This window comes from Somniosus microcephalus, chromosome 28 (genome assembly GCF_052327205.1).
Source record: "Somniosus microcephalus isolate GS21.2 chromosome 28, FLI_Smic_1.0, whole genome shotgun sequence".
Classification (NCBI taxonomy): Eukaryota; Metazoa; Chordata; class Chondrichthyes; order Squaliformes; family Somniosidae; genus Somniosus; species Somniosus microcephalus.
In genome coordinates, this window is record NC_141014.1 from 32262398 (window position 1) to 32287446 (window position 25049).

The 25049-nt window shown below is 47.0% G+C and overlaps 1 protein-coding gene across 3 annotated transcripts in view; it reads left to right on the top strand.

The window, feature by feature from the left end:
* Positions 1 to 1716: 1716 nt before the first annotated feature.
* The window catches only part of pold1 (polymerase (DNA directed), delta 1, catalytic subunit), a 109413-nt gene continuing 86080 nt past the window's right edge, over positions 1717 to 25049 (top strand). The window contains exons 1-10 of one of the 3 annotated variants that reach the window (XM_085969733.1): positions 1718 to 1799; positions 3727 to 3821; positions 3930 to 4131; positions 5278 to 5394; positions 8792 to 8932; positions 10554 to 10679; positions 12055 to 12223; positions 13671 to 13791; positions 17164 to 17293; positions 22781 to 22947. In XM_085969733.1, coding sequence (XP_085825859.1) covers positions 3936 to 4131; positions 5278 to 5394; positions 8792 to 8932; positions 10554 to 10679; positions 12055 to 12223; positions 13671 to 13791; positions 17164 to 17293; positions 22781 to 22947 — 1167 coding nt within the window. In that variant the 5' untranslated portion in view covers positions 1718 to 1799; positions 3727 to 3821; positions 3930 to 3935. Of the gene's footprint in view, positions 1800 to 3726; positions 3822 to 3929; positions 4132 to 5277; positions 5395 to 8791; positions 8933 to 10553; positions 10680 to 12054; positions 12224 to 13670; positions 13792 to 17163; positions 17294 to 22780; positions 22948 to 25049 lie in introns of all 3 variants that reach the window. The other 2 variants (XM_085969734.1, XR_015073933.1) reach the window with 2 other exon arrangements.

Genomic DNA, 25049 nt, shown 5'->3' on the forward strand with positions numbered 1-25049 from the left:
TCTCCGCAGAAGCTGCCTAACCTGCTGAGTATTTCCAGCATTTTCTGTTTTTATTTCAGATTTCCAGCATCTGCAGTATTTTGCTTTTGTACTAGAGAAGCTGAGGTTGTTACATAGAAACATAGAAGATAGGAGCAGGAGTAGGCCATTCGGCCCCTCGAGTCCGCTCCGCCATTCAATGAGATCATGGCTGATCATCCAAATTCAGTACCCTGTCCCTGCCTTCTCCCCATATCCCTTGATCCCTTTAGCCTTAAGAAATATATCGAACTCCTTCTTGAATATATTTAATGAATTGGCCTCCACTGCCTTCTGTGGTAGAGAATTCCACAGGTTCACCACTCTCTGGGTGAAGAAATTCCTCCTCATCTCTGTCCTAAATGGCTTACCCCTTATCCTTAGACTGTGACTCCTGGTTCTGGACTCCCCCGCCATCGGGAACATCCTTCCTGCATCCAGTCTGTCTAATCCTGTTAGAATTTTATAAGTTTCAATGAGATCCCCTCTCATTCTTTTAAACTCCAGCGAGTATAAGCCTAATCGACCCAATCTCTCCTCATACGTCATTCCTGTCATCCCAGGTATCAGTCTGGTGAATCTTCGCTGCACTCCCTCCATGGCAAGAACATCCTTCCTCAGATAAGGCGACCAAAATGGCACACAATACTCAAGGTGTGGTCTCACCAAGGCCCTGTACAACTGCAGCAAGACATCCTTGTTTCTGTACTCGAATTCTCTCGCTACGAAGGCCAACATACCATTTGCCTTCTTAACCGCCTGCTGCACCTGCATGCTTACCTTCAGCGACTGGTGCACAAGGACACCCAGGTCTCGTTGCACTTCCCCTTCTCCCAATCTATTGCCGTTCAGATAATAATCTGCCACCAAAGTGGATAACCTCGCATTTATCCACATTATACTGCATCTGCCATGCTCCTGCCCAATCACCCAACCTGTCCAAATCATACTGGAGTTTCTCAGCATCCTCCTCACAGTACACTCGCCCACCCAGCTTTGTGTCGTCTGCAAACTTGTTCTCCTGGAGCAGGGAAGGTTAAGCGAAGATTTGATAGAGGTGTTAAAAATTATGAAGGGTTTTGAAAGAAAGACTTGCACTTATATAGTGCCTTTCATGACCACCGGACGTCCCAAAGCACTTTACAGCCAATGAAGCACTTTTTGAAGTGTAGTCACTGTTGTAATGTAGGAATTATTTTGATAGAGTAAATAAGGAGAAACTGTTTCCAGTGGCAGGAGGGTCAGTAACCAGAGGACACAGATTTAAAGTAATTAGCAAAAGAACTAGAGGCATCATGAGGGGAAAAAATTTACGCAACGAGTTACGATCTGGAATGAACTGCTTGAAAGGGCGGTGGAAGCAGATTCAATAATAACTTTGAAAAGGGAATTGGATAAGTAATTGAAAGGGGGGAAATCTGCAGGGTTATGGGGAGTGGAACTGATTGGATAGCTATTTCAAAGAGTTAGCACAAGCACGATGGGCTGAATGGCCTGCTGTATTCTCTTTTTGTGAATGAGCAACAATTGGGCCAATCGCTGGGAAGGGGAGGGGCGGGGAAGTCTGCAGCCAATCGGCGTTGGTTACTCCCAGCCAATGGAAACACTGTTTTTCCTCTTAACCAATCCCACGCGGTCGCGGCAACCATCCAATCAACGCCGCCCTGTTCTCAGACTCGGCCAATCCTGTCAGCCGCCGCTGCCGTTGCTCCGGTAACTGGGGGCGGGCGGGAATCGGCAGGTTGGCGGTTGAGCTGAAGGAGCGCGAGCGAGAGAGTGAGGTAAAGAAATCGAGGTCTGAGGCCTAGAGCCCTCGGCCTGCAGGGAGAGGCGAGCCAGGACGGCGCTGCAACGCCTCAGGCTTATCGAGACCTTTCTTTAGCCCGAGCAGCCGAAGCCGATTTGCCAGGAGATTTGTTTTTTGTGGTGGGGGGGCGTCGTCTGAGGTGAAATCGAGGGCCCGGCTTCGCTAGGCCCAGAGCGGAGTAATGGCTGAGAGACTCTTCCCTCGCTCCCTCCCCTCACACCCCCCCCCCAGCGAGTGAATATTCAGAGGCAGCCTCCCCCCGGGAGACGCCAATCTCTCTTCCCCGTCAGACTTACATAAAATGTTGGGCTTCTTCCCCGTGGGGATGGGTCCCGGGCACTCCAAGCCGGCCCGTGGCTGTCAGGCAGCGGGTCTCTCTCACAGCTTTATCGGAGGCGTTGCCATGGCTACAGCCGCCATCCCATCGCCACCCCCTGCTGTGGCTGGGTGTCCAGGGTTGCCCCCTGGAGCAATGGCCATCACCACTACCTCACCAGCCCCCTGTCCTGTGCCCGCTGCGCCACATTGGCATGCCCTCCATAGTCAGCCGGCCAGTGGGTAGCACCCCACCTCTCGCCCCTGAATCAGAAGTTCGTGGGTTCAGGTCCCGGTGCAGCGCCGAGGGAGCGCTGCACTGTCGGAGGTGCCGTCTTTCGGATGAAACATTAAACTGAGACTGCCCTCTCGGGTGGACGCCAAAGCTCCCACGGCCACTGTTTGGAAGAAAAGTTCTCCCCGGTGTCCTGGGGCCAATATTTATCCCTCAGTCACTAAAAACAGATCATCTGGTCATTATCACATTGCCGTTTGTGGGAGGTTGCTGTGCGTGAATTGGCTGCCGCATTTCCTACATTACGACAGTGACCACACTTCAAAAAGTTCTCCATTGGCTGTAAAGCTCTTTGGGACGTCCGGTGATCATGAAAGGCGCTATAGAAATCCAATTCCAGTCTGTTTTGAACAGACCTTTTTTTTATCATTCTCATCAAATCCCTCCATGGCTTCACCCCCTCCCTATCTCTGTAACCTCCAGCCCCACAGCCCTCCGAGATCTCTGCGCTCCTCTAATTCTGGCCTCTCGACTCCCTTTGCTCCACCATTGGCAGCCATCCGGTCCCTAAGCTCTGGAATTCCCTTTGTAAACCTCTCCACTTCCCTCCTTTAAGATGCTCCTTGAAAACTACTACTTTGACCAAGCTTTTGGTTGCCTGTCCTAATATTGTCATCTTTGGCTCAATGTCAAATTTTGTCTTGATTACACTCCTGTATGGCGCCAGATGGACACAGCTTCACCTTAGAATTACCATAATGCACTGTATAATGCTTTGTCCTTATAAAATAACACATCATCCATCTTGGTGTGAGGAACACCGTGGTAAAGAGTCACCACTGGTAGGAGGGTGTAATTACAGCGTGACAAGGCAGTTTGGATTGTAAATGTAGACATAGGAAATGATAATGCAAATCTAAAACTAAGAACAGAGTGTACCACTTGAAAATGGGGACTGAATTACATTTGCATACCCTGGTCCAGTTATCTTTCCACCACTTCATCCAACTGCTTTCCCTACAGTCTACACTTGCTCTTGTCTCCCCATGAGCACTGCCACAGGAGATTGATATATATTTTCTGAAGCTAAATAAACACAGGAGGGAGAAAGGAGTAGAAGGATATGCTGATGGGGTTCGATGAAAAGGGGCGGGAAGAGGCTCGTGTGGAGGGTAAACACCGGCACGGACTAGTTGGGCCGAATGGCCTGTTTCTCTGCTGTACTTTCTATGTAATTCTACAAATAGATCATTCTACTGGGTGTGTCGGAAGTATCAGTTAATCAGGCCGAATGAGGTTAAAATTTACCTGAATACAATGACTATTACCATAAATCTTTGTGCTTGTGCAGGCTGGTATATTGATGTGAAGCGTATCACATTACAACAGTGACTACACTTCAAAGGTGCTTCATTGGCTGTAAAGCGCTTTGGGAAGCTGTGAAAGGTGCTATATAAATACAAGTTCTTTTTAATGCACCCAACCACTCCAGAACTCCTTCCTAATAAGCTGACCAGCAACGTCCTTTTTTTTTTACTATTACTGTATATATAGATAAATATGCAGTCCGCAAGAAAGAAGCCGCTTGGCGGCAGTGGCAACGGCAATCAGTCGCAGGCGAAGCGGCTCCGTGGAGATTGGGAAGAGGATGGGCCATCGCAGTTTGAAGAGGAGCTGGCGTATCTGGATGAAGTGGAGGCGGAAATAGCGATGGATGCCAAGGAAGCGCAGCCGTCGCATGATGTGGTTCCAATTGGTAGGTGGCAGGTTGCTTTCTTATGATGTGATGGTCTGGGTCTGCTGTAGACTAATCGATAGAGATTGATTGCTCTGATTAGTGAACAACCCCATTATTGTCATATCATTCAACTCCCAGGATGGTAGACGGTGAACTCGATAGACCTGGGGTGTTTTTTTCTTGTCAAGTTATGAATGTGGGAATGTTGATTTATTTCTAAACATTTTTCTTCTAATTTTCTCCCCTTCTTGAAAGCGCTGACTCTTGTTGGGTATGGTTCCCTGAGCAATGACAGATCTTCAGTACCTGAAGTGAGCATTAGCAGGCCGTTCAATCGTGGAGGTCATAGCAGGTGGTGTCCTCTGATCTCTGTGCGGCAGTATTCTCCGACACTGGCACAGAATAGAGATTAGCAATAGGAACGCTGACTGGTTTTTCACTGACCTAACCCACTGGGGCTAATTAAAGAACCCTTGTTGCTACCCTAGCTGAGATCAGGCAGATCATCACAGAACGGGTATTGAAACTGGGCCCTTCAACTGGAAGGGTTACTGTTACAAGCTCAGTCTGCCGTAGATGCCCTCTTGGTTTATTGTGGCTCAGTAGGTAGCACCCTTGCCTCTGAGTCAGAAGGTTGTGGGTTCAAGTCCCACTCCAGAGATATGAGCACAAAAATCTCGGCTGACACTCCCAGTGCAGTGCTGAGGGAGTGCCGCACTGTTGGAGGTGCCGTCTTTCTGATGAGATGTTCAACCGAGGCTCCGTCTGCTCTGAGGTGGACGTAAAAGGCACTATTTTGAAGAAGAGCAGGGGAGTTCTCCCCGGAGTCCTGGCCAATATTTATCCCTCAATCAACATCACTAAAACAGATTATCTCGTCATTATCTCACTGCTGTTTGTGCGATCTTGGTATGCACAAATTGGCTGCCACGTTTCCTACATTACAACACTTCAAAAAGTACTTCATTGGCTGTAAAGCGCTTTGGGACATCCAGTGGTCATGAAAGGAGCGATAGAAATTCAAGTCTTTCTTTAATAAAGGAATAATTTCTATTAAAGTCTACCGTGTACCCTCCCCCCTTCCATTCAGATGGGCCTTTTTTGCCTGTCTGGTTTGATTTGTGGATTATAAGATGTTAAAAGCTCTCTTTTTCCTGCTTTCAGGGAACCTGTTTTCTTCCAAGGTTATGAACAATAAATGGCAGCGCCCGCCGGCACCAAAGATCAACCCTCAAGTGGATACCCTCACCTTCCAGCAGATGGAGCTGGAGCACTACGTGGGTAAGTGATGGGTCCGAGGGTTGGTGGGCACAGAAAGCGTCTGGCTCTGAGGAACCTTTGAAGGAGTTTGAATCCAACCCTCCCCTTCCCTGTAAGACTTTGTGACATTGTATCAAAGCTGTACCAAAAAGCTGTCGAGGCTGGGGGGTCAGTTGAAAATTTCAAAACCGAGATGGATAGATTATTGTTAGCCAAGGGTATTAAGGGATATGGAGTCAAGACGGGTAGACGGAGTTAAGATGCAGATCAGCCACAATCTAATTGAATGGCGGAACAGGCTCGAGCCTGAATGGCTTACTCCTGCTGTCTTATCGTAAATAGCACTTTTGTGACCAGGAGAAAAGGCCATTCGGTCTACCAAGCTCATCCCTGTGGCATTTCAGCTCACCCAGTCTAGCATCAAACAACACCTTGCACTCCCCTCGCCTCTTTAATTGCAGCTCTTAACATTGGGGATGATCTACCAGGTAATCATCTTTTTGAAAAAAAGAACCTTTTCCTAAGAGTTTAAAATGATATTCTCTTTTGATTTTGCTGACCTATCCTGGATCATCTTATCTGTGCAATTAATACTATGATAACTTAGTAGATTATCTGCTCATTATTTCATTGCTGTTTGTGGGAGCTTGCTGTGCACAAATTGGCTGCCACGTCTCCTACTTTACAACAGTGACTACACTTCAAAAATACTTCATTTGCTGTGAAGCGCTTTGGGACGTCCTGAGGTCGTGAAAGGTGCTATAGAAATGCAAGTCTCTCTTTCATGTAGACCATTGTCAAAAGCCTTATAAAAGTGCAGATAAACTATATCGTAGGCAATGTTCCCGCTATTTTTTTTTGTGGGTGGACAGCCCCTTTAACAGGCCGCGCGGCCCATTCAAATTTCCGCGCGTGCACAGTTTTTCCATTGTAAAGCCACTGAGTGGCCACCGTGGGACCTCCAGACCGCTGCGCAGTTGCGCAGCTTAACGTGAACATTGATTGTAGGGGCTATTTAATTTGTAGCGTTGTGAAAGAAGTCAAGGTTTGTCGAGCAGGTCGCTCCCCTCCTAAATCCTTGCTGGCTGTTGCTTATTTAGCTCCTGCTCAAGCTTACTTTTTTGTGTGCTTTGGGTCTGGCTCAGATTTGTTCCCCATTTTAATTCTATTTCCAGTCCTGCCGAATCTACCATTACTGTAGCCAGTGCTATGCAAATGTCCTCCATAGTCTCCTTCAGCACCCTGCGATATATGCAATCTGGCTTGGGAATTTGCAAGTCTTCAGTCCTTTTAACTTAGCAACTACCTGGTCGCTGACGCCAAACCATTCTGTAATGCTTCTTGTATATCACAATATAATCGGAGAGTGAACCATTATTTTCCTTCCTAGTGAACATTAATTCAAGTATTTCCCCTTCAGTAATGCCACAATATTATTATCTTTCTTTAATAATTTACTTCCTCTCTTAACTATTTTACTATAGAATGATAGAATAGTACAGCACAGAAGGAGGCCATTCGGCCCATCGAGTCTGCGCCGAATAACACTGGAAAAGAAAGTTTTATTTCCTCTGTTTAAAGTCCTTTGCCATGTTCCCCCGAGTACCTTTTTTTTTTAGCTTGGTAACATTTTCTTGTGTATTCCTTCTAAATGTGACATTTTCCCCCCCTTGTAGGATTTGACCAGTCTGCTTTTCTTCCTTATCTCCATTTCCATTTCTTAGTTCATCCATTCTGTACACTGGTTTAGTTTACACATAGTGTTCCTTATTAAATATGCGAGCCAAGGTATGTAACACAGTTTTAAAAGTTTTCAAATTTTCTTCAACTGAGCCTTCTCCGCAGTGCCTCCCATTTAATTCATTCGCCCCTCATTCGATTAACGCTTGCTTGCTTGCTGCAGAGTGTACTTCTATCCAGGTCCTTGCTGGCTGTTGATTCCTGGGATGAGGGCTGTTCTATGAGGAGAGATTGAGTAGATTGGGCCTATACTCTCTGGAGTTTAGAAGAATGAGAGGTGATTTCATTGAAACGTATAAAATTCTGAGGGGGATTGACAGGGTAGATGCTGAGAGGTTGTTTCCCCTGGCTGGAGAGTCGAGAACTAGGGGGCACAGTCTCAAGATAAGGCATTGGCCTTTTAACAACAACAACTTGTATTTATATAGCACCTTTAATGTAGTAAAACATCCTAAGGCGCTGCACAGGAGTATTTTAAGACAAAAAAATTTGACACGATCCACATAAGGATAAATTAGGGCAGGTGACCAAAAGCTTGGTCAAAGAGGCAGGTTTTAAGGAGCGACTTAAAGGAGGGAAGAGAGGTAGCGAGGCGGAGAGGTTTAGGCAGGGAGTTTCAGAGCTTAGGGCCCAGGCAACAGAAGGCACGGCCGCCAATGGTTGAGCGATTATAATCGGGGATCTTCAAGAGGGCAGAATTAGAGGAACACAGATTTAAGACTGAGATGAAGAGGAATTCCTTCACTAAGAGGGTTGTGAATCTTTGAATTCTCTACCCCAAAGGGCTGTGAATGCTGATTGAGTATATTCAAGGCTGAGATTGATAGATTGTTGGACTCTAGGGGAATCAAGGGACATGGGGATCAAGTGGGGGAGTGGAGTTGAGGTCGAAGATCAGCCATGATCTTATTGAATGGCAGAGCAGGCGCGAGGGGCCGTGTGGCCGACTCCTGCTCCTAATTCTTATGTTCTTCTGCAATGATTGCCAGATGATCTCAAATTTCAGTACGTTAGCGGATTTGACTAAGAAAACACTCAGAGTCACAAAGGCTTGTGCATGCGCTATACTGGCAACGTCTCAGAGGATTAGAATTTGACTATCTGTGGATCTTCACCAGATTTGCTTATTTCAGGCCTGTTTCAGAAATAGCTCAGGGCATTAAGGTCTGATGCTTGACAGGAAGGTTCAAAGTGCGCTAGTTACAGGACTGTCACCAATGGTTCATGGTGGACATGTAAAACTCAGACAAGGGCACCGGAGGCATGGGATTTCAGTGAACGGTAATGCTGGCTGTGTGAGAGCAGTTTGGACTGTATAACATTTGGATGAAGGACAGGTGCCTACAGGTCTAATGTGGGAGGGAGAAATTTGAGGTGATGAAATGGAACATCACTCAAGAAATGTATTGCACAACATTAGGGTGTAGTGACTTGGAAGTGTGATATTTTACCTCTTATAGAATTGACATCAGTAGAAGGAACTAATGATCTTGCATTAATGTAGTGCCTTCATGTCCTCAGGGTGTCCCAAAGTGCTTCATAGCCAATGAATTAATTTTGAGGTGTAGTCACTGTTGTTTATGTAGGCAAACGCAGCAGCCAATTTGCGCACAGCAAGGTCCCACAAACAGCAAATGAATTTCTATTTTTAGTAACTGCAGTTTCCTTTCTCTTGAAGGGTCCTATGTTGCCGGGATGCCTGGGAATAAACAGGGGCCAGTCCCTGTTACCCGAATGTTTGGAATCACAATGGAAGGGAACAGCGTCTGCTGCCACGTGCATGGATTCCTGCCCTACTTCTATGTTCCAGCACCACCTGGTGAGATTTTATAAACCCTTGTACTTTTGGAGAGGATTTGCCTTTTATCAGGATGAGGGATGTCAATGCTGTGCTGGAGCACTCTTTCCACTTTAATTGCAAAGTGTCAGTATCAAGTACCTCCAGGTCAGATATAACACACGGGAGCTGCAGCGTAACGTTCCTTCTATTTTGCCCCAACAATGTGCCTGAACCCTAACCTCAAATAGTACCAGTGTGACTTCATTGAATTTCCCAAACTAACCATCCTTTTTGCCCCTCTGAGTGAGATTGCTTATCTTGTGCTCAATTATAGCCAATTGTTATGCAGCTTTTAAATTGGGGATGGTGCAACTGTGCAATTTAGGCTGCTTCAGTGCTCCTAGAATCTCCCAGTTGGAAGATATTCCCAGGTTAACTTCTTCTTCTAGGCAGTCCCTCGGAACTGAGGATGACTTGCTTCCACATTAAAAACGAGTTCTCAGGTGACTGATGAGTCCAATGCGGGACCTACAGTCTCTGTCACAGGTGGGGCAGATGGTGGTTGAAGGGGCGGGTGGGTGGGGTGCTTGGGTTGACGTGCGCTCCTTGCGCTGCCTGCGCTTGACTTCCACTTGCTCCCAGCGAAGAGACTCGAGGTGTTCGGTGCCTTCCCGGATGCTTCTCCTCCACTTTGTGCGGTCTTGGGCCAGGGATTCCCAGGTGTCGGTGGGGATGTTACACTTTTTCAAGGAGGCTTTGAGGGTGTCCTTGAAGCGTTTCCTCTGCCCACCAGGGGCTCTCTTGCCGTGCTGGAGCTCCGAGTAGAGCGCTTGTTTTGGGAGCCTCGTATCAGGCATGCGGACAATGTGACCCGTATATCGGAGCTGATTGAGCGTGGTCAAAGCTTCGATGCTGGGGATGTTGGCCTGAGCAAGAACACTGATGTTGGTGCGCCTATCCTGCCAATGGATTTGCAGGATCCATTGGCAGGTTAACTTACTAGAATGCTAGTGTTTCCTATCATTCTCCTCTTCAGGTTTGGACCTCTCTTCCCAATACAGGAAATGTTGTGCTATCCGGCACCGACGGGACCGAGCTGTTGCCGTCCCATCAAAACTGCCGGACAAACCAGCGCTAATGTTGAAACATACGGAGATTTTGAGCTCCGTATCTGGCAACAAACCCTGTTGCTTAGCAACAGCTTCTAAACAGTCGGCCGTACCTTGCAAGCGCCTCTGTAGTTTAGCAACAGCTTCAGCGAGACCTTGCAGAGCCTGACTGGTGAAAAAAAAGCAACGAAAAGAAAAAAAACTAATGAAACGGCTCCTGATTTTTGCTGGTGGCTCGAGCATTCCGGACAGTTAACCTCCGGATAAACCAAAGTTTCCTGTAGCATGTTGCATTCTGTTGGCCTGGAGGAAAAAGTATTTATAGAGAAGTACAGCACAGAAGCCTATCGAGCCTCTGTTTGCCGTTCAGTGTCAAACCTACAAAGGCTGCTGTCCCACCCGTCACCTGGCACTGCTTGAGTGAGTAAATATATACAGTTGTGACCACCTTTCATGTTTGTGTATTTTACTTCTCTGAGCAGTCACATTTGTAACCCTCCCACCAGACTGGTCTCAGTTTTATTAACCGTGAAACGAAATTCCTGTAACAGGTTTTGGTTCCGAACACCTCCATGATTTTCAACGGGAGCTGAATGCAATTGTGATTAAGGACATGAGATCGAACAAGGGCAACGTCTCGCAAGTGGTACTGGCAGTCGATATCTGTCTGAAGGAGAGTAAGTATAAACTTCAATCGTGTGGCTCCTGCAGTTCTCTCCCATGTAATGGCTGGGAAACCTAGGAGAAGGGCCAAAGCCGATAGCGAAGAACACCACGAAGGTTGAAAGTAGTAGGATTGAATGAGGTAAGTCAGAAAGTCTTAACTTATAAGAGCCTGTAGATTGTCGGAGGAAGGGAAGGCTAAGAGGATTTGAGTATAAGAGTAAAGACATCTTACTGTAATTATATAGGGCCCTGGTAAGACCACAGTTTTGGTCTCCTTACCTAAGGAAGGATATACTTCCCGTAGAGGGAGTGCAACGAAGGTTCACCAGACTGGTTCCTGGGGATTGTTCTATGAGGAGAGATTGAGTAGACTAGGCCGATATTCTCTAGAGTTTAGAAGAATGAGAGGTGATCTCATTGAAACATACAAAATTCTTACAGGGCTTGACAGGGTAGATGCAGGGAGGATGGTTCCCCTGGCTGGGGAGTCTAGAACCAGGGGTCACAGCCTCAGAATAAGGGGTCAGCCATTTAGGACTGAGATAAGGAGAAATTTCTTCACTCAGAGGGTGGTGAATCTTTGGAATTCTCTACCCCAGAGGGCTGTGGAGGCTCAGTCGTTGAGTATATTCAAGACAGAGATCGATAGATTTGGGGATATTAAGGAAATCAAGGGTAATGGGGATCGTGCAGGAAAGTGGAGATGAGGTAGAAGATCAGCCATGATCTTATTGAATGGCGGAGCAGGCTCGAAGGGCCAAATGGCCGACTCCTGCTCCTATTTCTTATGTTATACTAAGGGGGAAGGTAAGGCAATTTGGCTTTCATATCCTGGGAAGAATGAATTCTAGCAGGAGGTAGTTTGATGTGAGCTGGGGATAAGGGTGTCGCAATTGGCCTGAGCACCCCCAGGCTAGGACAAGGAAAAGCCAGGCAAGGTTACGACCAATGTTCGCTCTTAATCTTTTTCCGTGTGCGTTCCCTTTAAATTTGCCGCCGCAGCGGCTGCGCATGCGCGGTATCTTCACCAGCAGCAACCGCTGGTGAATGGGCTGCGCGGGACCTCCGGATCACGGCCGCGCATCTTCGAGGGATTCAACCTTGGTTTCAACACTCGATCACTGCCCGTGAGCCCTGTGGAAAGTGTACGGGTATGGGTCTCAAGTGAGCAAAAGATTGGGCTCTGCCATGAGTTCCCCTACAGTTGAATAGCCTGCTGAAACTTGCTCTACAACAGCTTGCATTTATATCGTGTTGTCTAGATTTGCAGGGAAGAAAGTCCACTTTCCAAAGGTTCACTATGTTCCGTAGCGGCGGGGAGATAATAGATATCTTCCGAAATTACTGAGGGAATGCTTTCACAAGGTGAATGATGTATAATTCCAGATATGTACGGCTATGGAGGAAACAAGAAGTTGCCGTTTCTGAAGATTACGATGGCGCTACCGCGTTTAATCGCCCCTGCTAAACGCCTGCTAGAACAAGGCTTCCGCTTTGGTTCAATCCCAATGTGCAACTATCAGTCATACGAGGCCAATATAGACTTTGAAATCAGGTATTTACTATTCCTGTATGTGTGTATTAAAGCAATTTTACAAAGAAAGACTTGCATTTCTACAGCGCCTTTCGCAACCTCTGACGTCCCAAAGCGCTTTACAGCCAATGAAGTACTTTTTGAAGTGTAGTCACTGTTGTAATGTAGGAAATGCGGCAGCCAATTTGCGCACAGCAAGCTCCCACAATCAGCAATTGGATAATCTGGGCTTTTTTTTTTAGTTCAAAAGCAAAATACTGCGAATGCTGGAAATCTGAAATAAAAACAGAAAATGCTGGAAACACTCAGCAGGTCAGGCAGCTTCTGTGGAGAGAGAAACAGAGTCAACGTTTCAGGTCGATGACCCTTCGTCAGAACCTTTTTAGTTGTTGGTTGAGAGATTAAAAATTGGCCAGGACACGGGGGAGAACTCTCCTGCTCAACTTTGAAATAGTGCCATGGGATCATCTTCTTACAACTGAGAGAGTAGAAAGGGCCTCAGTTTAACGTATAATCGGAAAGACAGTCCTTCAGTACTGCACTGGGAGTGTCAGCCTGGATTATGTGCTCAAGTCTCTGGAGTGGGACTTGAACCCGTGTCCTTCTGACTCGGAGGCGAGAGTGCTGCCCACTGAGCCACGGCTGACACATGAGTTGTCAGTCGGTAGTTTTTTTCGGGGAGGAAGCATAATAGTCTAAACCTGTTTGAAATGTGCAGTGTTTTGATGCTGCAGTGTTGGGATTTTGCCATTAGGGGCCATCTGTGAGCTGTGGAAATGGCAGAGGTCCCACTAGTGACAGAAAGTGGGTACAGTTCCCCAGCACTTACACTGTCTATGCTTATATCGGTTAAATAGTGCTAACCATTTGCCATGACAATAATCAATTACAAAGGCACCGCTTATAATTTACTAAGCATGCCGACTGTTTCAGGCAGTTCAATAAGTTATTTGCACCTCGTTAATCTATTTACTGATTTCTATAAAGCTCTGCTGATTTCAGGCAAGGTCAGGTCTTCGAGCAATCTTCAATTAGCTGTTTGTTCCCCTTTTGAAGTGCGATGTGTCTGCATGTAAATGACTTTAAATGTTCAGCTGTCTCCCTCTTGTGTACTCTTTGTTCTAGCCTCAATTTGGCTACTTATCAGCATGGCAGAGGCAGTTGCTAAGTGGAGACTTGGGGCGTTCTGCATCGAGCCTGCTTTTTAAAAAAAAATGTTGGTTCTGTTTGTTTTTTTTTTGGGTTTACCGCGTATAGCGGGCAAATTGCATTAACACCAACACACCCGCCACAAGCGATGGGGACTGTGCTTGGTATTCCATGGGCCTGATGGCATTTTTTGTTGAGCTGGGCATGTTCTCGGCCCACAGTGCATGGTGCGATGCGTGGAAGAGCACTGTTAAAAGGACTGGGATTTAATTTAATTTTAAAAAACTTGCATTTTTTCCCCCCCCTCTCCCCGTGGTAGATTCATGGTGGACAGCGATGTCGTTGGCTGTAACTGGATAGAGTTACCTGCTGGAAAGTACCGGTTCAGGGAAGAGCAGCCAGTGGGAAACTCCAATGCATCAAGGGATAATCCCAGAAAGGTGTGTTCTACCAAAGGCTAGTTGTGTTGAATTTTTGGATGGGTGCGGAATGGAATTAATCGTTTTAAAAACGTCTATGTTTCTCTCCTGAGACACTAATTCTTGGAAGGGTAGACTTGACGGTCGCCGCCAATGTTACTTGTAAGCTGCGCTTTTTTTCTGCGCGGCCTGTTTTCTTTAGTGCGGGGTTCCTTTAAATTTCCGCGCATGCCACCGGCACCCCCCCCCCCTTTCCAACATACTGCTGTTACTTTGCCGATCCTGTTGAAAGATGAAGAACGCACCCCCTCTAATGTGCAGTTTGGGGAAATGCAGGAATGTGTTGAATGTGGCATAATAAGGCACCTGCAGGTCACGTGGCAACAGGCTAAACGGAACAAATATTTCTTCACAGCAATATTCAGAAGAACTTGCATTTATATAGCGGCTTTCAGGACGTCCCAAAACACTTTACAGCCAACGAAGCACTTTATTGAAGTGTAGTGACTGCTGTAATGTAGCAAACGGAGCAGCCAATTTGTACACAGGAAGCTCCCACAAACAGCATTGAAATAAATGAGCAGATAACCTGTTTTAAGTATTGGTTGAGGGATCAATATTGGCCAGGAGAGAACTTTCCCGCTCTTCTTCGAAATAGTGCCATGGGGAGGGCAGACGGTGCCTCGGTTTTAACGTTTCATCCGAAAGACGGCACTTCAGACAGTGCAGCGCTCCCTCAGTACTGCACTGGAGTGTCAGCTGAGATTATGTGCTGAAGTCTCTGGCGAGGGACTTGAACCCAGGACGTTCTGACTCAGATGAGGGTGCTACCGTCTGAGCCATGGCTGAACTTTATCAAATCTGTTGTTATTTTGGACGCTAATAAGTATGGATGTAGACAGGGGCTTTCTTAAATGGCCACTGACCTCAGTGGCCAAGCTCATAGCTGTGTACCATAGAGCCTCAGAGGCCACACCTGAAGACCCTGCTCCCTTTAATTTATGTGGATCCCAAGTTGTTGATGCTAATGGATCTGATTTAGGATTGATCCATTGGTGAAACCAGTCACTCCAGTGCAGTACTGAGCTGCACTGTCAGAGGTGCCGTCTTTCAGATGAGATGTTAAACCGAGGCCCCGTCTGCGCTCTCAAGTGGATGTAAAAGATCCCATGGCACTATTTTGAAGAAGAGCAGGGGAGTTCTCCCCGGTGTCCTGGCCAATATTTATCTCTCAATCAACATCACATAAAACAGATGATCTGCTCATTATCACATTGCTGTTAGTGGGAGCTTGCTGTACACAAATTGACTGCTGCATTTCCCTACATTACAACCGTGACTACACTTCAAAAAGTACTTCATTGGGCTGTAAAGCGCTTCGGGACAACTGGTGGTCATGAAAGGCGCTATAGAAATGCAGGTCTTTTCATTCCAAACTTTCAGGCTTACAAAATTCAGACCGGACAAAGCAGAAAATAAGCTGTAGTACATTACTCTTGTCTTGTGCTTTCTCTCCCTTTTTTATGTGTGACGTTCTGTTCGTGTTCTGTTGCGTGTTGTTGGTTCAATTATTATAATTTAAAAACAAGCTTTGCATGTTTATGACGGTCGTGAAAACCACAGTGGTTTAAAGATGTTCTTCTACATCACTTTTTTTTATACCAGTGAAATTCTGGGCCTCGGATCCTGACCAAAAAAGAAACCTTGGTTATTAAACCCATGTAATACTGGCTTCTCATTTTAGGAAGTACTTTGGTCTTTTGTGAGATTGAACAACTAGTTGGGAGAGGCGTATTTAGACTTTAATTCCCTAAATGTGTTGGTGCCTGAAGTAGTTGGGACACCTGCCGATATCATTCTCTCTCATCAAAAACAGAGAATGCTAGAAACGCTCGGCAGGCCAGTTCAAGAAACTCTCCACAGATGCTGCTGAATGTTTCCAGCATTTTCTGTTTTTTTTAATTTCTGATTTCCAGCATCCACAGTTTTTTTTTTGTGCATTTTGTTTCATTTTCTCTTGTGACTTTCAAACCTTTTAAGTCTCCCCTATTTTAGAAACAAGAGCACACGGAGCGCAGTTGTCAAAAAGGGCCAGTGTGTGCCATGTTCGCCCCTCTTCCCCTCTCCTCGCCTGCAGGTGTTCACTCTTCTGTGAGTGCCAGCAGCTTTCTGGGGCTTCACTTTGGTGATTGACCATTCTTCACCTGTGAGTGTTGACCATTCTTCACCTGTGAGTGTATGAGGAGAGATTGAGGAGACTAGGCCTATATTCCCTAGAGTTTAAAAGAATGAGGGGTGAGCTCATTGAAACGTGTAAAATTCTTAAGGGGCTTGACAGGGTAGATGCTGAGAAGCTGTTTCCCCTGGCTGTGGAGTCGAGAACCAGGGGTCACAGTCTCAGGATAAGGGGTCGACGATTTAGGACTGAGATGAGGAGAAATTTCTTCACTCGAAGGGTTGTGAATCTTTGGAATTCTCTACTCTAGAGGGCTGTGGAGGCTCAGTCATTGAGTATATTCAAGAAAGAGATCAGTAGATTTTTGGATACTAAGGGACTCGAGGGATATGGGGATAGTGCGAGAAGGTGGATTTGAGGTCGAAGATCAGCCACAATCTTATTGAATGGTGGAGCAGGCTCGAAGGGCTGAATGGCATACTCCTACTCCTAATTCTTGTATGTTCTTATGAGTCCAGACAGTGATTGGTGGCAGGCTATTTGACTATGTAGGGCCTAACAGCTGAGCACCATTCTGTTCTCGCCCAATGTCCTTACTCATGCACTTCCCAGATGAGTAGCAATCCAGGCTGAGTATTTTTCTTGGTGTCACTTTTTCTCTGATTACGCTCCTGTGAGACACCTTGGGACGTTTAGTAGTAGCAGTAGCAGCAGCCCAGGGAGGTTAGGGCCCCAACTGGTGCCATCAGTTCACTCAGCACAAACTGAAAATAGGACCCAGAAACTTCTGTGGTCTGTAGTGGCTGCAGTGTGTGCTAGCTACAGGATGCACTGCAGTAACTCGCCAAGGCTTCGCCAGCACCTCCCAAACCCGTGACCTCCACGACCGAGAAGGACAAAGGGCAGCAGGTGCACCATCACCTCCAAGTTATCCTCCAAATCACACACACCATCCCAACTTGGACATATATCGCTGTTCCTTCATCGTCGCTGAGTCAAAATTCCGGAACTCCCTCCCTAACAGCATTGTGGGATACCTTCGCCACACGGACTGTAGCGGTTCAAGGCGGCGGCTCACCACCACCTCAAGGGCAACTAGGGATGGGCAATAAATGCCAGCGATGCCCATATCCCGAGAATGAATTAAAAAGCAAAGTTGCGCATTGAGCAGTGCATTTGCTAACTGAATAGTTTTTAATGTTTGCCATGTCACACAGGTGACGCTGGCACAGATCGAGGTAGACATCGCCTGGACGGACTTCATCAGCCACCCTGCCGAAGGCGAGTGGCAGAAAATCCCTCCGCTTCGAGTGCTGAGCTTCGACATAGAGTGCGCCGGCAGGAAGGGTACGTTTACTAAAATCTACAACCAAATGTTTGTTTTTCAAGCCTTCGTTCAGATGTTTTGAATGATTGGGATCAGCATGAAAACCATTCGGTGTATTCTCCTCAAAGCCCACTCCATGTTTGCACTGACTTTCTTTTGCTTCTATCAGTGGAGGAAAATATACTCTTGAGAAGTTTTTTCCAATTTCCTCCCCTCCTCTAGTACTGTCAATGGGCATTAGCCTTCGGCTGCCTTGCTGAAGTGGCCATTCTATGTATCTTAACCTGGACAGTGACTGCTGGCAGACTTACTATATCGGTAGGGGAATCACAGCCGTCCCTAATCTTGTCTTCACCTGACGTTTGACATGAATCAGTCATTCATGAAAGAAAAACTTATGAAATAATACAGAGCGGCCTGTGGGTGGCGCTGTCCGGGGAGAGTATAAATACTCGGGCACGGGCCCAGCTTGCGCAGGACATTCTTAACAGGAACTAGTGAAGGACACAACTAGACCTCCATGTTGTAAAACAGTTGATTAAAGCTTGGTTCAACGCTTAGACCAAGTGCCTAGTAGTTTTCTTACGTCAACGTTCACTAAAATGCACTTTGCAGCAGGGGTCAGAATCATCGAATAGTACAGCACAGAACGAGGCCATTCGGCCCATTGAGTCTGCGTCGGCTCTTTCGAAGAGCAACCCAGTTAGTCCCACTCCCCCGCTCTTTTCCCATGTCCCTGCAATTTTTTTTCTCCTTCAAGTATTTATCCAATTCCCTTTTGAAGGCTACTATTGAATCTGTATCCACCGCCCTATCAGGCAGCGCATTCCAAATCCTAGCCACTCGTTGCGTTAAAAAGTTTTTCCTCATGTCATCTCTGGTTCTTTTGCCATTCAAGAATGGGAACCTTGGCTCATTTTCCGTTCCCATCCTTCCCAAATCCAGGGCCAATGTGACCAATTGTAGCATTTGCCCTCCCAACCCCTCACCCATTTTCACCAACCTGACGGAGATCAGTTCATTCAGCACAGACTTGGGCTGAACCTGAGAGAATCTGATTTGTATGACTTAGAACTTTCGAACAAATATTTGAATGAGAGAAAGATAGGGGATGGAATTAATCCCATTGCCCCATTAATTTGGGAGTTTCTGTTTCAAAGAACTGGCACAGCCATGCTGGGCTGAATGGCTTCCATCTGTGCTGTAAATCTCTGGCACAACAATGGTTAACACCTTTCCCAAGAAATATTCACTTGAGTGGAACAGAGACTTTTGTTATGAGTTGATGTGATGCAGCAAGAAGAAAATTGATTTGCATGAGAGAGTCTGTTTCACCAAGAGAGTTTGTTTTACGTTGCGTGCATTTGGATTATCTAGTATTAACATTAATGAACATACTGTTTTAGAATGAATTAAGGACTTGAAAATAGATCGAGCAGCCGGGTCAGATGATATCCACCCGAGGGTCCTCGGGGAGATGGGGTATGTGCTGTGCGAGCCCCTAGCCTGTGTTTTTAATAGCTCACTGCGCTCTGGAATGGTTCCTGTAGACTGGAAGGAGGCTAATGTCCCCATCTTTAAAAGAAGGTGACAAGACAGACCTGGGTAATTATCGGCCCATTAGTTTAACATCAGTAATGGGTAAGATGCTTGAAGGAATCATTAGGGATGCAATATATGAATACTTGGCTAGAGAGGGACATCCAACATAGCTTCATAAAAAGGACATGTCTTACAAATCTAATTGTATTTTTTGAAGAAGTTGCACAATTGGTGGATGAGGGAAGTCCAGTAGACATTGTCTACTTAGATTTCCAAAAAGCTTTTGCTAAGGTACTGCATAAGAGGCTTCTCTAAGATCGAAGCCTCTGGTATTAGTGGTAATATAGTGAGCTGGTTTCAGAACTGACTGGCAGGACGTAGGCAAAAAGTAGTTCTAGATGGATTTGGATCTGTTTGGAGACCGGTCACCAGTGGTGTCCTGCAGGGATCAGTGTTGGGACCGTTGTCTTTACCATTTTTATTAAACCTGGATGTAGGTGTTGGGGGCACAATCTGCAAATTTGCAGGCGATACCAAGATCTGCTGTGTGAGTGTTAGAACTGTAGATGATGCTCGTCTGCTTCAGGCAGATCTTAATGTGTTGGGAGATTGGGCTCAAGACTGGAAAATGATGTATAACTTAGATAAAGAAAGACTTACATTTATATAGCGCCTTTCACGACCACCGGATGTCTCAAAGTGTTTTACAGCCAATAAAGTACTTTTTTGGCGTGTAGTCACTGTTGTAATGTGGGAAATGCGGCAGCAAATTTGCGCACAGCAAGCTCCCACAAACAGCAATGTGATAATGACCGGATAATCTGTTTTTTGTTATTGTGACGGTACCACCGGGTGTCCCTTACTTATAATACGTAATTCCCTTTAACTTAACTATGTATATATATATATATAGCTTACCTGTTCGGGCCGTTGCCCCTTTAAGAACGCGACCTAATGCACTGACGTCACGTCGCACATCACGTGACTCACCGAGATGCGAGCCGGCCCAGCTCGGCCTTCCAGTCCCGCGACGGCCGTCGGCACAGCTTGGCCTCCCGCTCCCGCGGTGGCCACCGGCCCAGTTCGGCCTCCCGCGATGGCCGCCGGCCCGGTTCGGCCTCCCGCTCCCGCGGCTTCGGCCGCAACGGCCAGCTACAGTGCCGGGTAGACGTGCCGACGTCACGGCGCGGGTCACGTGACCGCCCAAGCGTGGGCAAACGCGCTGACGTCACGGTGCTGTCACGTGACCACCCAAGTGCGGGAAAACGCGACCGAGCGTGATGACATCATCACGCAATCCACGGGACTGCGGACTCTGTCCTTGTGGCGTCCCCACTGGGGAAAGACCTACTCCAAGGCTCTCCTGCATCGATCTCTATTGCTTGCTGTATTTCATCTGTTTCCTGCATTAAAGAACTTCTTGATTGTTCTCCTGAAGTCGAACTCGATTATTTAGTAGGCATTCGTCCAATACCTACTTAGGTGAACCCGAATACCTACAATTGGTGACCCAACGACGTGAGTACGGGAGCTCATCAATACCTACATTGGTGACCCCGACTTCTACGAACAGTTTTCGTGGAAGATATTCATCATGGACACGAACGCCGTGACCCTGAAACTGCCACAATTCTGGGAGCAACAACCAGCCGCGTGGTTTATCCAGGCTGAAGCTCAATTTGCCATCTGGAACATCATCGCGGATTTGACCCGTTACTACTACGTGGTCTCCGCCCTCGACAGCGCTACAGCCTCGCGGATCGTCAGCCTCCTCGGTAGCCCACCACCAATGTAGGAACTGGTGTTCATCGGTTGCTGTTCATCGGTTGTCTTCTGTGAAGACGAGGTTCAGGCTGCGCGTTTCTTCCGTGAAAAACATTCACGGATACGGCACCCGGCACTGTAGCTGGCCGTTGCGGCCGAAGTCGCGGGAGGCCGAACCGGGCCGGCGGCCATCGCGGGTGCGGGAGGCCGAACTGGGCCGGCGGCCACCGCGGGTGCGAGAGGCCGAGCTGTGCCGGCGGCCGTTGCGGGACTGGAAGGCCGAGCTGGGCCGGCTCGCATCTCGGTGAGTCACGTGATGCGCGACGTGACGTCAGTGCGTTAGGTCGCGTTCTTAAAGAGGCAACGGCCCGAACAGGTAAGCTATATATATACATAGTTAAGTTAAAGGGAATTATGTATTATAAGTAAGGGACACCCGGTGGTACTGCCACATAATGTTGATTGAGGGAGTGTTATGCGTGTGGGCAGGGCAAATGCTCAACATATACCCTTCAGGGAAAGGCATTAAAGATGGTGGAGATAGAAAGAGATTTGGGCATTCTAGTGCGTCCATCCTTAAAGGTACATGAGCAATGCTGTGTAGCGATAGCTAGAGCAAATAGGGTGTTGGTGTGTATCCATAGGACGATTGAGTACAAGACAAGGCATACTGTTTTGTCCTTGGACAAGACCTTAGTCGAGCTGCACTTGGAATACTGTGTTCAGTTTTGGTCTCCTCACATGGTGGGTGATACTGAGGCTTTGGAAAGGGTGCAGAGGAGGGCCACTAGACTAATTCCCAGTCTAAAGCATCTTAGTTATCCTGATAGGCTAAAAGAGTTGGGACCCCAGGGAAGCATAGACTTAGGGGGGATCTGATTGAGGTTTATAAGATAATGAAGGGAATAGATTGTGTTCCAGTTGACGGTTTATTTCAATTAAACAGGTTAGGCAGGACCAGGGCTCACAAATTTAAGGCTAGATCGAGGTTAGATGTCAGGAGGTGATTCTTTTCCCAGAGAATAGTGAACCTCTGGAACAGGCTGCCATCTCGTGGTGGACGTGGACTCGCTGAACTCCTTTAAGGGAGAGCTGGCCCTGTTTCTGGCTGGGGCGGAGATCACCTCTTACAGTAGGTACTGCAGGGAATTCAGGGCCAGAGTGAGCTCCTGCACTAGTTTCCATCGCCTAGATGGGTCGAAGAGGAATTTCCCAGATTTTTTTTTTCCCCAAATTGGCCTGGGTTTAAAAAAAATTTTTTTTTGCCTCTCCCAGGAGATCACATGGTTTTGGGTGGGGTGGAGTGTATATGTTGTGATACACAAGGTATTGCAATTGTGTGGGACAGGCCCAATGGACCAGATGGTCTTTGCCTGTCTGTCATTGTTCGTATCTCTCTTCTGCGTACCTTTCCCTGATAAAAGAATGTTTAAAATGGTTATTTTATTGGAGGGGGACAAAATAAAGATGAGGTGAGGATCTGAAGAAAATTTGTATATCCGTCCGCCCCCCTCCCCATTTCCAATTTTCTATGGTCCACTTACAACATGGACCTTGGGGCAATGGGGAAAGCAGTTAGTTTGAACATTAGGAGTCGGCCATATGGCCCCTCGAGCCGGCTCCGCCATTCAATAAGATCATGATCTTGAACCTCAACTCCACTTTCCTGCACTATCCCCATATCCCTTGATTCCCTTGTAATTCAAAAATCTATCGACCTCAGTCTAGAATTTACTCAACGACTGAGCCTCCACAGCCCTCTGGGGTAGAGAATTCCAAAGATTCACCCCCCTCTGAGTGAAGAAATTTCTCCTCATCGCAGTCCTAAATGGCCGACCCCCTTATCCTGAGACTGTGACCCCTAATTTTAGACTCTCCATACAGGGGAAACAGCCCCTCAGCATCTACCCTGTCAAACCCTTTCAGAATCTTTGCTCCCAAGCATCTGCCAATGCTGCTGTATAATGGCCGCTTAGCAGGCTGGGTAATTCTGCCATTGGTTTGTGTGTGCGTTTGTTCTTGCTTGGGGGTTCATCCCTGATCCATCACTCGGCACCTCCTGTCGACACCCAATTGTTGTACGCCACTTGAATACAATTAACATTACTTACTCTTGTCCCTCCTTCTGGATGTAATATAAAAGCAACAATTGGTACAATTATTTTTTGGCTCCAATTGTCTCTCTGAATTTTTGTTGTTAGGTATTTTCCCAGAGGCTGACAAGGACCCCGTGATACAGATTGCTAACATGCTGCTGCGCCAGGGCGAGAAGGACCCCTTCGTCCGCAACGTCTTCACCCTTCGGTCTTGCGCCAACATCGTGGGGTCGCAGGTCCTGTGCTTTGAGAAGGAGAGCGAGCTGCTGAAGGTATGAGAACCGGGATGGAAGATGGCGATTGGGGGGCTATGTACCTGTGCAGCACCAGGAGTGGAGCGCTGTGAATCTGTGGATCCAATGGGGCCAGATTGTACAGTCTTCTGATACGGTTTACTCTGTCAAGCCCTGCCCCTACCCAAGGTGCAGTTTCCCCTCCCTGAGGGTGGAGTTGCTGCTTAGTACAAACAGAGGCATTGCTGAAATCCTAAATGACTCCCATCGCTGTGCATCCAACTAACGTGAGATTTCATTAAAAAAATTCTTTTTACACCATTTTGTTTTTAATTTTCTCCACTTTTCTTTCTCTCTCTCTCTCTCTCTCTCTCTCTCTCTCTCTCTCTCTCTCTCTCTCTCTTTCCCCCCCCCCACCAAAAAAAAGGCCCTGACTTTCACCATGGTACGGTTTTCCAGGCATCGCCCATATCCTACCTTGTCCTAGTCACCATTCTTCACGCACGAGTTATCGGCAAGCCATTTGACCACATGGGAGCATCAGGCCTGCACTCATCTGATGTCCACATGTGCATTTTCCAGCAGGTTACTGGATAGCGGTGGGAATTCCTGACCGCATTTTCTCTGAAAGAAAGAAAAGAAAGACTGTTGTATTTATCTAGCGCCTCAGGACGTCCCAAAGCGATTTGCAGCCAAGTACCTTTGAAGTGCAGTCACTGTAGTAATGTAGTAAATGCACACAGCAATGTCCCACAAACAGCAATGAGATACATTACCAGATAATCTGTTTTAGTGATGTTGGTTGATGGACAAATCTTGGCTGGGACTCTAGGGGGAACTCCCTTGCTCTTCTTCGAATAGAGCCATGGGATCTTTTAAGACCACCTGAGAGGGCAGACGGGGACCGTGGTTTAATATCTCATCTGACAGACAGCACCTCTGACAGTGCAGCACTCCCTCAGTACTGCATTGGGCGCGTCAGCCTGAATTCCGTGCTCAAGTCTCTGGACTGAGACTTGAACCCAGAACCCTTCTGACTCAGGCGAGGGTGCTGCCCACTGAGCCATCACGGCTGACACTCTGAAGCGCAGAGGCCAATTATAGCTATCTCTGTCCTGTGCGTCAAACCTGGTATTTGTGGGCTAGTACTGCACCTGGTGATGCCTTTACCCTCCAAGCTTTGCGGCGAGAGGGGCAAGATTGACATGTTTTGCTCATTGCAGCGTCCTGCAGAATGAGCTTTGCTCTTGAAGTTTTCTCAATAACAACAATATATATTTTTTGAAAACATACTGATTGAGAATTGATTAGCTTCCCCAAGAGACAGGTTTTAATGGCCTGCGTTTTTGAGCGAAGGGATAAATTTATACAAAAACTTTTTTTTTGCGGTTTTGTGTCTCAAACCTCTCCACGTTTAGATCTAACCAGCCAATGTGATAATCAGTCACAATTATGTGGGGGGAGGCTGCTGCACGCTTCACTGAGCGCGCACAACCTCATACTTGGTACTTTTGTTCCATCCGGGGGAGGGGGTGGGGCGACAGGGAAACTGGTCTGTTTCTGAGTGATCGATATATATATTTTTTTGCTTCAACATGTATGGTAGTGTAGTAGTTATTGCTCTGGACCAGCGGCCCAGAGATTGTAAGTTCAACTCTCACTATGACGAGCAGTGAAATCGAATTCAATGAATCTGGCCATTTGTGGGCTAGCACCAGCAGGGAACAAATGCCCACGAAAGCTGTTGGATTCTTCACTAACTTTCAAGAAAGGGAACCTATTCCTGCCCATTCTCGCCTACGCATGACTTGTCCACACTTCAAGATTGACTCTTAATGCCTCCTGAAGTGGCGTAGCAAACAGTGTTCCCTTTAATTTTTTTTTTGCGTGGCCCCTTTAAGGGGCAGAACGGCCCATTCAAAATATCGTGCATGCGTGGTTTTTCCGATTTAAATCTGTCTCACTGCCTGTGCGGGCGCAGCTTAAAGGGAAATATTGCTAGCAAACCACTCGGTTGTGGATGGGCAATAAGTGCAGCCTTGCTGGTTTTGCCCATATCCTGGGAACAAATATTATTTTTTAAAAAGTGGACTTTAGGTCGACAATACCTCCCCTCCAGCAACCCGCTTCCCGACAGCTTC